Source organism: Balaenoptera musculus, chromosome 6 (assembly GCF_009873245.2).
Source record: "Balaenoptera musculus isolate JJ_BM4_2016_0621 chromosome 6, mBalMus1.pri.v3, whole genome shotgun sequence".
Lineage (NCBI taxonomy): Eukaryota > Metazoa > Chordata > Mammalia > Artiodactyla > Balaenopteridae > Balaenoptera > Balaenoptera musculus.
This window is the reverse complement of record NC_045790.1, coordinates 81,305,473-81,320,148: the sequence shown is the minus strand read 5'-3', so window position 1 is coordinate 81,320,148 and position 14,676 is coordinate 81,305,473. Positions and strand designations below refer to the sequence as shown.

The following is a 14,676-nucleotide window of genomic DNA, read 5'->3' as shown; positions in this document are numbered from 1 at the left end:
CTGTATCACCTCTTCTTTTTGTACTGAGAAGTCCTTGTGACAGTGGTTACGGTATCCAGTAAGCTGATTTAACTCATATATGACTGAAGGATATGAGAAATCATTTCATTTAACACAGTATGTCATTTTATATAAAACCATTTTTAGTCCTATAAAAATCTGGGGCATATTAGTAGATGTAGTCAAAAGACTAAAAAATTAAAACACTGAACCATTTTCACCTACCACCTTGACATAAATGAAAAAGTATGGCAATGTACAATATTGGCAAGGGTATGGGAAGACAAGCACTTTCATATGGGACTGATAGGAATAAGAATTGGTACAGTCTTCACAGAGAGCAATTTAATAATAAGTATCCAAAATCTTCATAACCTTTGACTCATTCTAGGGACTTACCATACGGGCATACACAAATCTAAAACATTTGTTTAGAGAGAGTTTATTTAAACTAATGAAAATTTTTAAATAATGTTGTAGAAATATATTCATTAACATAAATAATTTGCAATATATTATATGAAAAAAAGCAGGCTACAAAATAGTTGATTCTATCTTTATGTTAAAATAAACATACACAGGGAGTTCCCTGGCAGTCCAGTGGTTAGGACTCGGCACTTTCACTGCCATGGCCTGGGTTCAAACCCTGGTCAAGGAACTAAGATACCACAAGCTGCACAGCGTGACCAAAAAAAAAAAAAAAAAAAATTTTTTTTAAATAAATAAAATAAATATATACAAGGAAAAAATTTCCTTAGATAGCCATTCAATCTCTGGGATCATAAATGATATTTAGCTTCTTTTAGTTCATTTACTGCCTATGTTTTCTAAAGTAAGTACATATTAATTGCATAATTACACATTATCAAATTATTTTAAGTACTAGAGTACCTAACCACCTTTTACAAAAATGTTACTATAGGAAAATGTAGCCCAGATTCAAACAAGAACTATCAGTAATATACTCCTCATTCTAATAGAACTGGCAATGAGAATTCCTTCTTCATAACTCATTCTATCCCTCTCACCCTCTACCTAAAATCCCACCTCCAAAGAGTAGAAACAGCTACTTCTGAAGGCCAGAGGTTGGGAGGAGAGGAACTGGGATATGTTGAAGAGAGGAACTGAAGGGTTATGAGGAATAGACTCCTGGTATTTTGGGAGAAGCTTTAGGAATAGGGCTTGAGGAAGGAATTGGGGAGAGGAGGTTCCATGGATAAACTTCAGCAAAATAGTTTCTCCCCTCACCAATTTTCTCTGTATTCAGGTGCACAGTCACTGTTACAAGTCAACTGCTATAGGCAGAAACCCCAGAGATCCCAGAACTGAGTCTGATTAAGAAAAAGCATTTGCAACAGTAAAAGGAAACAGGGTGTACTTGCTCAGTGATTCCAGATTCTGCTGCTTTGCTCCTTTGTTAGCACATTTTATGTCTTTCTTCAGCACAATTTTTTACTTTGTTAACCTATCTTCTTTCAGCTTCTCTAACATGACATGCTGCTCCTCCAACCACAGGTCCTTTGACATACCAGTTCCTCCATCTAAAGTATTTCTATCCCCTTCCAAACACTATCTTGACTAATTTATCTTCTACTCATTTTTCCAATCCAGCTCAAGTGTCACTTTCTCAGGGAAACCTTGAAAACTCTAATCCACAAGATTCTTTCAAGCCTGTATCACAATTTGTAAATATACATTAAGAAATTATTTAGTATGGTTATTAATGTCTAGTTGAACCAATAGGTCCCAAGACCAATGAAAGCGGTGCCATTAGCTGGTTTGCTCACCATTGCCACCTCTGCCTCTGGAGCACAGCAAGCGCTCAACAAATATTGGGTTGGCCAAAAGGTTCGTTCAGCTTTTTCTGTAAAATGGCTCTAGTAGCCCTTAGGTGTCTTTGACTTCATTCAAAACAATTTTGTTAGATTGTATGTGACAGCTGTCATATCAGTGTGCATTTTTTAAAAACTTATCAAAATTGGTGAATTTTTGTGTAGCCATTTTATTATTGAAGATGGAAAAGCAACATTTTTGGCATATTATGCTTTATTATTTCAAGAAAGGTAAAAACACAACTGAAATGCAAAAAAAAGATTTGTGCAGTGTATGGAGAAGGCGCTGTGACTGATCAAACGTGTCAAAAGTGGTTTGCAAAGTTTCATGCTGGAGACTTCTTGCTGGATGATGTTCCATGGTTGGGTAGATCAGTTGAAGTTGATAGCGATCAAATTGAGACATTAATTGAGAACAGTCAACGTTACACCATGCGGGAGATAGCCGACATACTCAAAATATCCAAATCAAGCAATGAAAATCATTTACACCGGCTTGGTTATGTGAATCGCTTTGATGTTTGGGTTCCACATAAGTTAAGCAAAAACACCTTCTTCACCTTATTTCTGCAGCATGCGATTCTCTAATTAAACGTAATGAAAACGTTCTATTTTTAAAACAAATTGTGACGGGCAATGAAAAGTGGATACTGTACAATAATGTGGAACGGAAGAGATCGTGGGGCAAGTGAAATGAACCATCACCAACCACAGCAAAGGCTGGTCTTCATCCGAAGAAGGTGATGCCGTGTATATGGTGGGATTGGAAGGGAGTCCTCTATTATGAGCTCCTTCCAAAAAAAACCAAACGATTAATTCCAACAAGTACTGCTCCCAGTTAGACCAACTGTAAGCATCACTTGATGAAAAGTGTCCAGAATTAGTCAACAGAAAATGCATAATCTTCCATCAGGATAACGCAAGACTGCATGTTTCTTTGATGACCAGGCAAAAACTGTTAACAGCTTGACTGGGAAGTTCTGATTCATCCACCGTTTTCACCAGATATTGCACCTTCAGATTTCCATTTATTTAGGTCTTTACAAAATTCTCTTAATGGAAAAAATTTCAATTCCCTGGAAGACTGTAAAAGGCACCTGGAACAGTTCTTTGCTCAAAAAGATAAAAAGTTTTGGGAAGATGGAATTACAAAGTTGCCTGAAAAATGGCAGAAGATAGTGGAACAAAAGGATGACTATGTTGTTCAATAAAGATCTTGGTGAAAACAGAAGGCACTTTTTGGCCAACCCAATAGTTGCTGAACGAGGGAGGGAATGAATGAATGAATGAATGAATGAACAGCTAAGCAAATGACTAAGAATCCAGAGGCCTTGATGGGGTAAGAGTTGTATTATCTATGTCCGCTCATGGTGGAACCATGTGTAAATTTTTTCCTTTGACTGCTGTTGAACTTGTTCCTGTACTCACAAAACAAAGTTTAAAAAAATATATATCACTTTGAGCCTCCCGCTCCAGCTCCACGGCCCAGCCAGCTCCCTCCCTCCCTCCCCTGCAGCCCACTGCTGCCTGCCCTCCCCACTCCGCACCCCCCCCACCCAAAGAGCAGCTGCAGGCAGCCGCTGCCTTTGGAGGCTGAGTCATCACTAGAGCGTGGGAAGGGCAGCAGCAGCAGAGAATCCAAACCTCAAAGGTGGTATCACAAAGTACCTTTTCTCCAAGTTGGGGGCTCAGAGGGGCACCATCATGAGCGATGTTACCACTGTGAAAGAAGGTTGGGTTCAGAAGAGGGGAGAATATATAAAAAACTGGAGGCCAAGATACTTCCTTTTGAAGACAGATGGCTAATTCATAGGATATAAAGAGAAACCCCAAGATGTGGATTTACCTTATCCCCTCAACAACTTTTCAGTAGCAAAATGCCAGTTAATGAAAACAGAACGATCAAAGCCAAACACATTTATTATCAGATGTCTCCAGTGGACCACTGTTAATAGAGAGAACATTTCATGTAGACACTCCAGAGGAAAGGGAAGAATGGACAGAAGCTATCCAGGCTGTAGCAGACAGACTCCAGAGGCAAGAAGAGGAGAAAATGAATTGTAGTCCAACTTCACAAATTGATAATATAGGAGAGGAAGAGATGGATGCTTCTACAACCCATCATAAAAGAAAGGTAGAAAAGAACATCTTACTCCCCTCCTCAGCACAACATTTATGTGTGTGGAAGAAATATGTTAACAACTGCCATTTGCAAAAACTGTTAGCCAATTATCTTATGATATGCTATTATATTGGTGTGGATGGTTTTTAATCAGGTGAATCTTAAACCTGTCATTGTTTAAAACCAAATAATTGAAACATCACTTTATTTCAGTGTTTCAGCAATTAGCACTGAATGTTGAAAGGGCTTGTTAAAAAGTTGTGATTGCTGTGCCGTCATACTACTTTATAATTTGCATTTTTCCCTTATTGTTTTAATACTATTTTAGAAACTTGGAAATAAAGTGTTTTCCCTAATGATATGGTCCTTTTCTATTTACCATTCTATGTTCTCCTGAAAGCAGAAGCTGAAATGGCTCTGGTGTACTTCATGCTTGGTGCCCCAGCCTCACTAATGTCAGCAGGAAAGCCAACAATCTTGGAAGTTATAGCTTTTTATTTTAGTAGCTGCTTCTGAGCCAATGAGGGAAACAGATTTTTTCTTCCCTCAGTGCTCCAGAATAATAAGCGCCAATTTATATATTTATGAGAATTGTAAATTATGTTTTTCATTGCTACAGAAAACTGAAAAGCAACTCCCTATTGAAAAAGTGGTATTTTAAGATTAACAGTACAAGTATTCAAAATAGATGAACATGCCATATTTAATGTTAGAATATATTTGTTATAATAGATTTTAAATTAATCTTCAGGTAGGAAAATGCTAATTCTTAAGGTAATTATCCATGTAATTTGGTATTAGTACAGTGATTATGAACTCTTTGGAGTTAGACTGCCTGAGTTCAAATCCTCTTTTTCCTATGTGCTAACCATGTGAACTTGGTGAGCTTTACAGTTACAACTTCGATTTAGTTAATCATCTTTTCCTTACCTGTAATTTCTATTCTAATTAGAATAATATTCTATACTTGATCTTGGCCAATTTCTGAGAACCCTGTATGTCTTCCTTGAAGACTAATCCTCTATTTGTTAGTTGAGTTGTATCCCTCTTTTCTTTTGAGTCACCTTAACCACGCTCTGCCCTTGTTCCTCAGTTACTGCAAAGAGAAAAACACAATCTAGCTTTACCCACCTTCTCAGAGAGAAAAAAGCTTCTTTTGCTCATGTATGTGCACATGTACAAAATTAATTTGAAATTTGACTGCGCTCATAAATTTAACGTCATATCCTGATTATTCTCACCCTTTGAGTAATAAACTACCTCGTTCAGTAAAAATATATATATATACATACATATATCACTTTGAAAATTCTCCATAGCCCAAAGTAAACCGAGGCCAAACATGAAATTTTAGTCAGCCAGGAGAAAGGCTGGATACCCTTAACAGAAGAATGTAGTCTAGCCTGGAACTTCACAGATGTCCCACATCACAACATACCTCTCTGCAGTGTCTTAGTATCTTACTGGAGCAAAGGAACGACGGACCGCGCACTTGTCCCCTCAGGGCAAGTCAGCACAGGGAACAGAGAGTCTGCAGGCTCCGTACCCTTGACCAAGCTTAGCTGGGAAAAACACAAGCCTAGTGTGACAGGGAAAGAACGGGCATTTATTCAAAGTGTACTTATTGAGCATCTATGGTGTGCCAGCAAACCCTAGCTCTGGACTGTCTCTGACAGACCTGTCGGGGGGCTTTTGGCACTTCTCCTTCACAGAGCGCCGGTCCTGAGGGGGAGCAAACCAGTCCCGGGCTCGCCTACCTCCAAAGGCCGGACGGAGCCTGCAATAGCGACAGAGCGCTTCATAAAGAGCCAGGGGCACGAAGGCCGGCCGCCCCAAACGGACTCGCAAACCCCGGCCCGGGCCGAGCGAGCGGGCCCCGGGCAGCCGCCCACCGGCAGCCGCGCCACGCGGAGGCGGGTCCCCGCCCTCCGATGGGCCGCGCTTACCCGTCAGGCGAGTACTCGAGGTTGAAGACGGCCCCATGGGTGCGGGTGCTGAGGTACACCGAGTCCGCGGGATGGATGGAACCATAGAGGTTAGTCATGGTGCGGAAATTGTCTCGCGCCGGATCCACGAACAGCCCGCGGCCCAGGCTGCGCTCTCTCAGCCACCCGAACAGCCGGGCGCCAGGGCCGCCCAGGCGGGCGCTGAGGCAGTGCCGGCCCCGGCTCCCGGCCCTGCAGTCAGGCCCGGGCTGCCGCCGCGGCGGGGAGGGCGGTGACTGCTCTCCCTGGGCGGAAGCGGCTGAGGACTCTAGAGCTCCGGGCGGCCGGAGCTCCCCCGCGCGCCCAGCCTGGGGCTGCGAAGGGGCGCAGGGGCGGCGAGGGCTCCCGCAGGGCGACGGGGGAGGGGCTGCGTCAGCCCCCGGCTGTAGCGACGGAGGCGGAGAAGGGAGCGGCCCGGCAGCTCCCCCCTGTCTCGCATGGGGTGCCGGCTCCTCAGCCCCGGCTCCGGCCGCCCTCTCCCCTCCGGGGCTACCGGGCCCGAAGGGAAACATGGCCAACGCCCCGACCCCCGGCTCTTGGCTGCTGCCCCGCCCGCCGACACCTCAGCGCTCCCGCCCCAGCCGCCACTTCCGGCGTGCGGCGGCCTAACCCCACCGGCTGGGAAACCCTAGCCGCCTCTCGGCCATCATCCGCTGGGGACCAAGAAAGCGGGGACACCGCCCGACTGTGGGTACCGCGTCCCGGAGGGTTGGAGGTCTGGAGCGACTAGCTGCGTGGGCGCGCAACTGAGGATGCCCAGGGCCTGGGCTGCATGGAGTAACGTTAGCATCTGGCCACCGCTTGCGACATTGTCAGTATGTGGTTGTCAGTGACCAGACTGTGTCCTTGGGGATGACAGGGCCTGACTAGTCAGTCCAAGAGGCTGGGTATGATTATGTACTGTTTACATAATCATCTCTACACTGAGACCAGCGAAGGTAAGAAATGACCATATTATGGGCTGCTCACGCATAGTAAGTAGCATGGTGTACTGCCTACACAGCCTGAGAATCTAGGGACTCGGATTAACTTCTGCACTAGAAAGCCCTGGTTTGTACAGTGCCTGGAAAATGGGGCTTACTGGTGCGCTGGAGCTCTGCCCAACTCCCAGCTACTTGACCTACTAGGTCAAGACTTTATCAAGGCCAAAGCCTTCCTCTCTGCAGGAATGAACATATATCCAGTCAGGAGTCACTGAAGGGAGCTGAAGACCTGAATCAATTCAACCTTACAAGCAATAGAGCCCACCGTCAGTCCTGCTTACCTCTGCCAAGCAGGGCATGGAGGGCATAACAGATGCAAGGCCCTTCACCACTGCTGTTGAAGATAAATACATAGGACTTGTTTGCAGAAAAAGATTAACGAACTGGTGTGCTTCTTGGGGAGGGAAGGAGAGTCTTCAATGAAGGGAAGCCTGAGGTATAAGAAGAGGTAGGTATAAGAACTGACAACCCTTCTAGGCCTTGATCAAGACCTGAGTTATAGAAAGCTCCCATTTGGTGACTGTTTAGGATAGTCTGAAAGACCTCAGAAGTAAAGGAATGAGATTCAGAGAGGGCTGAACATTCAGCAGTTCCTCCCACCAGCAAAGTTAGTATTCAACTCTCCTCTCCATAAGCTGACTGAAAAATGGCAAGAAGCAAGTGTCCAGTGTTCAGAGAAGATCAAGGCAGCCATTACTCTGGAGATATTCCCCATGTTAGGGGTAGAGGTCTATTTTATAATTAACAAATAATCTCCCTTAGTGACCTACAACTTCTGGCTGCAACAAATACTTAATAAAGGCCCTCTACTTGATTCCCGAGTTATGGCCAATGGCTAAAATTATTTTGGTGTATAAAACCTTGACCATGATATATTCACCAATGTTATTAACTTTCTCAATAAGTAAAATAAAACTCAATTTTTTTCCTTTTTTTTTTCTTTTTTATGCCCCTGCCTCCTCCCCTCAAAAGTCAATTTTAAAAGGTTACAGGGCTTCCCTGGTGGCGCAGTGGTTGAGAGTCTGCCTGCCAATGCAGGGGACACGGGTTCGAGCCCTGGTTTGGGAGGATCCCGCATGCCGCGGAGAGGGCTTGGGACCCGTGAGCCACAGTTGCTGAGCTTGCGTGTCTGGAGCCTGTGCTCCGAAGCAGGAGAGGCCGCAATAGTGAGAGGCCTAGCGCACCGCGATGAAGAGTGGTCCCCGCTTGCCACAACTCGAGAAAGCCCTCACACAGAAACGAAGACACAACACAGCCATAAATAAATAAATAAATAAATAAAATTTAAAAAAAAAAAAAAAAAAAAAAAAAAAAAGGTTACATATTCCAAGGTATTTAAGATATAGTTCCAACAGAAAAACACAAGCTCTGCAACAAGAGTTGTGCTGTCTCAAGATAACCAGGTTTCACCGTTCAGGCAATTCAAAATTAACTCACTATCGCCCTCAAACTGATTAAGAACTATTCCCTGGCAATTTAGAGAATCTAAAGAAGTCAAATGGAAACAAAAACATTTTGTAGGTTTGCATGTACCTCTATCAGATAGATAATGAAAATGACTCCTGAAAAGTTAAGACAGCCACACACTTAAGGCAGTGGTGTTTGTAACATGCAGAACGAGTCGCTTAGTAATGTCAGGGTCGGTTTTTTCTTACACTTCTGCTTAAAATATGAGCACCCTCTTGTTCCAAATAATTTTTACTAAAACCTAAAATAAGGATAAACTACATAAGGACTAAAATTCTATTGAGATGACCATGATTTAAACAAAAATCACTGGAGGTTAATGGAGAAGGCACTAAAGATAGAACAACTTGGTGCCTGCTTCTATTTACCCACTGCCTTTCAGAGCCTTTATATACCACCATGTTAACACAGAATTGATTTCAAACCACAGTCTATATAGACCAATTTCTATGTAACACTATTTTTAAAAGCTAAAATATGTTCAACTTCAATTGCTGAAATTCACAGATATCAGTTCATCAGAAATGCCTAAAGCATCCTCTGAACTCCTTTGTCCCTGATGCTCCTTTCAGATCACAACAAAAGTAAAAAAGTAAAAGGTTTCCCCGAGGCCCAGATATCACATGTCCCTTAGGATCTAGCTCATCAAGCAGGCAGGGAACAAATTTATTTACTTTCTTCCCTATCCATTGACTAAACATTTAAAAAAATTACTTCCCAACTGGTGTCTTATAATGCAATGTTCTGGAAACACTGGCCTTTCTGTTCAGGCTTTTATACTTTGGGAGCAGCAGGTTCACTCTTGATGTCTTTGACATCATTGGTTCTGCCCATCAAATAGAATTCTTTGTTGGGAACAAGATTGACAAAATGAGCAAGGCAGTTGGACATGGCATAAAAAGCTGAAATTGCAGCTATATCCCAGGCATCTTCTTGGTTGAAGCCATGCACCTCGAGCTTTTTGAAATGGTCATCTGTTATGTCATCAGCTCGGGAAATAGCAAGTGCAAATTCCAGCATTGCCTTTTCCCAGGCAGGGAGGTCAGACTTTCTCCAGTTCACACAGACCTGCAAGAAAACACACAGTTAGAAGCAGAATCTCTGTCCATCACAATACAGCCAATAAAACACAAGGCCTAACAGAATAAGCATTAATGAAAACACCCAAGATTAGAGTACAGAGGCAAAGTCAGGCCAAAATAAACTTTCCAGACAGGTAAGTATCTTGGTCAAGTTTAATATAATGCAAACCTGGAACTCTAGCTCTGCCAGGAAATCTTCTTTGCTCACTCCAACTACTTCTTTCTCCTCTAAACACCCATTGCATCAAAAACCTCAGAAACAAGACTCAGAGACTCTTAATACATAAGCACCCCCAATTAACAACCTTTTTGTATGAGAAAAGTGAAGCTTAGATAATTATCCCTTTGTCCCCACTTAATCCTAAACAAGACACAATATTTGCAAAATTAATAGCTGATACTTAAGCAATGAATATGTGCTAAGCATGTACTCAATGCTTCATATTCACTATCTCATGTAATTCTTATAAAAATCCTAGGAAGCAATGCTTTTTATCACTCCCCATTTTATTGGCAAAGAAACTGAAGCTCAGAGAGGTCACACACTTCCCCAAGGTCACACAGCTAGAGAGTGACAGAGCTGGGATATGAGTCCAAGTGTATTTGATTCCAGTGACTATACTAATAATCATTACCCTTGCTGACGCAAAATACTGGAAACCATTAACCACCTAAAAATAGGAAGAATAGTTCAGCAAACCACGGTGTGACAGTATATCCTATGGTCATTAGGGAGACAATGCTTGAGAGATTGATCCTGGATGAGCAAAGGTCTGGCGCGTAGGCAGGAGGATCTCAGCAGGGAAAAGGGGATGATGCACCTATCTCGTTTAGCTTCTGGTTGGCAACAGAGGCCCTCAGGGAACAATTTTCAAGGTCTCCACTCAGGTGGGGTCAGGAGGAAAGGCTGGGGGATAGGAAGACTGAATCTGAAAGTCAGATTAAGAAAACACTCCCATTTACCATTACAACAAAAAGAATAAAAAATCTAGGAATAAACCTACCTAAGGAGACAAAAGACCTGTATGCAGAAAATTATAAGACACTGATGAAAGAAATTAAAGATGATACAAATAGATGGAGAGATATACCATGTTCTTGGATTGGAAGAATCAACATTGTGAAAATGACTCTACTATCCAAAGCAATCTACAGATTCAATGCAATCCCTATTAAACTACCATTGGCATTTTTCACAGAACTAGAACAAAAAATTTCACAATTTGTATGGAAACACAAAAGACCCCGAATAGCCAAAGCAATCTTGAGAACGAAAAACGGAGCTGGAGGAATCAGGCTTCCTGACTTCAGACTATACTACAAAGCTACAGTAATCAAGACAGTATGGTACTGGCACAAAAACAGAAATATAGATCAGTGGAACAGGATAGAAAGCCCAGAGATAAACCCATGCACATGTGGTCACCTTATCTTTGATAAAGGAGGCAAGCATATACAGTGGAGAAAAGACAGCCTCTTCAATAAGTGGTGCTGGGAAAACTGGATAGGTCCATGTAAAAGTATGAAATTAGGACACTCCTGAACACCATACACCAAAATAAACTCAAAATGGATTAAAGACCTAAATGTAAGGCCAGACACTATCAAACTCTTAGAGGAAAACATAGGCAGAACACTCTATGACATAAATCACAGCAAGATCCTTTTTGACCCACCTCCTAGAGAAATGGAAATAAAAACAAAAATAAACAAATGGAACCTAAGGAAACTTAAAAGCTTTTGCACACAGCAAAGGAAACCATAAACAAGACGAAAAGACACCCCTCAGAATGGGAGAAAATATTTGCAAACAAAGCAACTGACAAAGGATTAATCTCCAAAATTTACAAGCAGCTCATGCAGCTCAATATCAAAAAAACAAACAACCCAATCCAAAAATGGGCAGAAGACCTAAATAGACATTTCTCCAAAGAAGATATACAGATTGCCAACAAACACATGAAAGAATGCTCAACATCATTAATCATTAGAGAAATGAAAATCAAAACTACAATGAGATATCATCTCACAACGGTCAGAATGGCCATCATCAAAAAATCTACAAACAATAAATGCTGGAGAGGGTGTGGAGAAAAGGGAACCCTCTTGCACTGTTGGTGGGAATGTAAATTGATACAGCCACTATGGAGGACAGTATGGAGGTTTCTTAAAAAACTAAAAATAGAACTACCATACGACCCAGCAATCCCACTACTGGGCATATACTCTGAGAAAACCATAATTCAAAAAGAGTCATGTACCAAAATGTTCATTGCAGCTCTATTTACAATAGCCAGGACATGGAAGCAACCTAAGTGTCCATCAACAGATGAATGGATAAAGAAGATGTGGCACATATATATAATGGAATATTACTCAGCCATAAAAAGAAACGAAATTGAGTTATTTGTAGTGAGGTGGATGGACCTACAGTCTGTCATACAGAGTGAAGTAAGTCAGAAAGAGAAAAACAAATACCGTATGCTAACACATATATATGGAATCTAAGAAAAAAAAAAAAAGGTCATGAAGAACCTAGGGGCAAGATGGGAATAAAGACACAGAGCTACTAGAGAATGGACTTGAGGATATGGGGAGGGGGAAGGGTAAGCTGTGACAAAGTGAGAGAGTGGCATGGGCATATATACACTACCAAACGTAAAATAGATAGCTAGTGGGAAGCAGCCGCATAGCACAGGGAGATCAGCTCAGTGCTTTGTGACCACCTAGAGGGGTGGGATAGGCGGGGTGGGATAGGCAGGGTGGGATAGGGAGGGTGAGAGGGAGGGAGATGCAAGAGGGAAGAGATATGGGAACATATGTCTATATATAACTGATTCACTTTGTTATAAAGCAGAAACTAACACACCATTGTAAAGCAATTATACTCCAATAAAGATGTTAAAAAAAAAGAAGCCACCGCAATGAGAAGCCCGCTCACCACAACTAGAGGAAGCCTGGGCGCAGCAACGAAGACCCAACGCAGCCAAAAATAAATAGATAAATAAATAAATTTACAAAATTAAAGATTCATTCAAATACTACTTCCTTCAGGACCCCTATCTTGACTCCTACCTTCCTCCCACATAGAGGCAAACATTTCATCCTTTGTATTCTCAGGGCTGACACCCTAATCAGGTTGTTACAGACATCATAACACTTGGTATTTTCACGTGGTGACAGTGAACTCCCCCAGGGCATGGATGGTGATTCAGCTGAATTTCTGGCTCAGAGCAAAAGCTAAATTAGTCTTGTTGATAGAAAGTTACAGACTTCACCGGTCAACAAAGAAAAGGAACCAAGAGATACCACTTTTCCAACTTCTCAAGTAGCACAGATTTCTAAAGAGGAAGTTTTGGGAAAGGGTCCAGAAGGCCGTGGTCCGGCCCAACCTCTCCGAAGGGCAATTCAGTCATTTCCCCGAGGGAAATACTGAGAAATGGTAAGGTGTATCCCAGAGGCAGTCGAGGGCAGCACCGCCCCTGCTGCACTGGCTCCAGGCCGTCAAGCCCCCCAAACAAGAAGCGGTCCTAATCCACCCGGGGGGATCTGCTGGGAAGACCCCACGCTCTGGCCGAAAGCAAGGCGCAGCCTCGACGCTGGAAGGCGCGCCGCCGACTGCACTGGCCCGGGCCTCATCTGCATTCCCCAGTCACAGCGGCCACTTTCACACCAAGAAAAGGCTGCACACACCGTTCCGAAACGCGAACTTCTCAACCGCGGCCCAATCGGACCCCAACACCGGACCGGCGCGCTGCCTTAGTCCGGGTCCGCGGCTCGGAGCCGGTCTCCGCACACTTGCTTGCGGTCTTGGCTTCCAGCCACTTGCACGTGGACGGACCTCTGCATCCCCGGGCCTGCCCGCCACCCTGGCCTCGGCCATGTGCGCTCACTCACCATCGGCCGCACGACTCCAAGGCGGCAAAGCACTGACACGGTGGCACGCAGCGTGAAAGCCACGTGGCCTTCCCAAGTGCCCAGCACTCTGGGCCCGCCGCGTAGGGCACCGCCTGCGAGATGCTTTCAACCCAACCCCTCCAGGCCTGAGCTTCAGGGCTCAGGTGACTACTCTTCTCCAGGCCTCTGATTTCATCTGTGGACTTGGGAATGAGCCAGACGGATGCCCACGTGCCGCCCACACAGAAGTGCCCTTGATAGGCCTCCTCAGCCAGGTTTGGGCCGAGTTTCTGACAGAGACTCCTCTGTTGACGTGGGGGTGCCTGAGGGACAATCCAGGGACCATTTCCTGACCTCTCACTCTGGCCCAGACCCGACGTCATTGAGTACCATACAGGCATGGCCTTGGGTCAGCCGCGATCAAGGTAGTCTTGGTCACCGAATACCTGCTGGATCCAGACCCTCTGGAACTGGGTTGGAGTGGGGAGGAGAGAAAAAGAATCTATGCCATCCCTTCTACAAAGGTAACCGACCAAGAGCAGCTCCTGCGATAATCTGACTGCAAAACAACAGTTACACTTCAGTTGGCCTCTATTATCTTATTCAGTTGGCTCAGAAGCATCTTACAGAATTTCGAGGGTATGTTAGAGATCGTCTGTCTTAAACATCCTAAAAATCTAAAAATTAAGGTTGGAAGCAGATACCTCAGAGATGGGCAGAAGAAATGGAGGACAGCTAAAAGCCATCGGTCTGAGCCAAGCCCTTCCAGTCCCCAGGAGCTCCGACTCCTACTGGATTATCTGACTGAGTGCTAATTGGAGGTGCCAGTTGACAGATGAAACTGTTATTTCAAGTGAGAACCCTGAAACTCAGAAGGGCAGACCTGACGTGCTATTGATTTGCAATTCAGCTGCTTCTCACATAGGCAACTAAAGCGTGCTCCAGGGACAGCAGCAGCAAGGATTTAACTGCAGTTACTGATTTTCCCAGGCCATGTATGGGTAGCTCAATTATGTGGAAATATGCATGTAATATGTATATATTTGCGGGGGGGAAAAAAAAAGCCTAGGGAGAAACGCACATCAAAATGTTAACATTCATTCATTCACCAGGTATTATCTATTTCGTGCCAGAACCTGCGCTACCAAGAATGAGAACTAGCTGACAGCCTAGCAAGGGAGACAAACGTGGCGGCAAGACTAACACGTTTCATTTTCTTTTGATTCTTCTCTGTGTCTTCCACAATGTGGATAGATACAAGTTTCCCACTGAAAAAGAAAATACTTTTCCTGGCAAAAGGTTAGCAGT

General features: G+C 43.7%; 1 protein-coding gene across 2 annotated transcripts in view; it reads right to left on the bottom strand.

Moving 5' to 3' along the window:
- The window catches only part of DCAF10 (DDB1 and CUL4 associated factor 10), a 46,096-nt gene extending 39,026 nt beyond the window's left edge, over positions 1 to 7,070 (bottom strand). The window contains exon 1 of one of the 2 annotated variants that reach the window (XM_036856577.1): positions 5,901 to 7,070. In XM_036856577.1, the coding sequence (XP_036712472.1) occupies positions 5,901 to 6,451 (551 nt within the window). In that variant the 5' untranslated portion in view covers positions 6,452 to 7,070. The remainder of the gene's footprint in view (positions 1 to 5,900) is intronic. The other variant, XM_036856576.1, reaches the window with a different exon arrangement.
- Between the last annotated feature and the right edge of the window lie 7,606 nt (positions 7,071 to 14,676).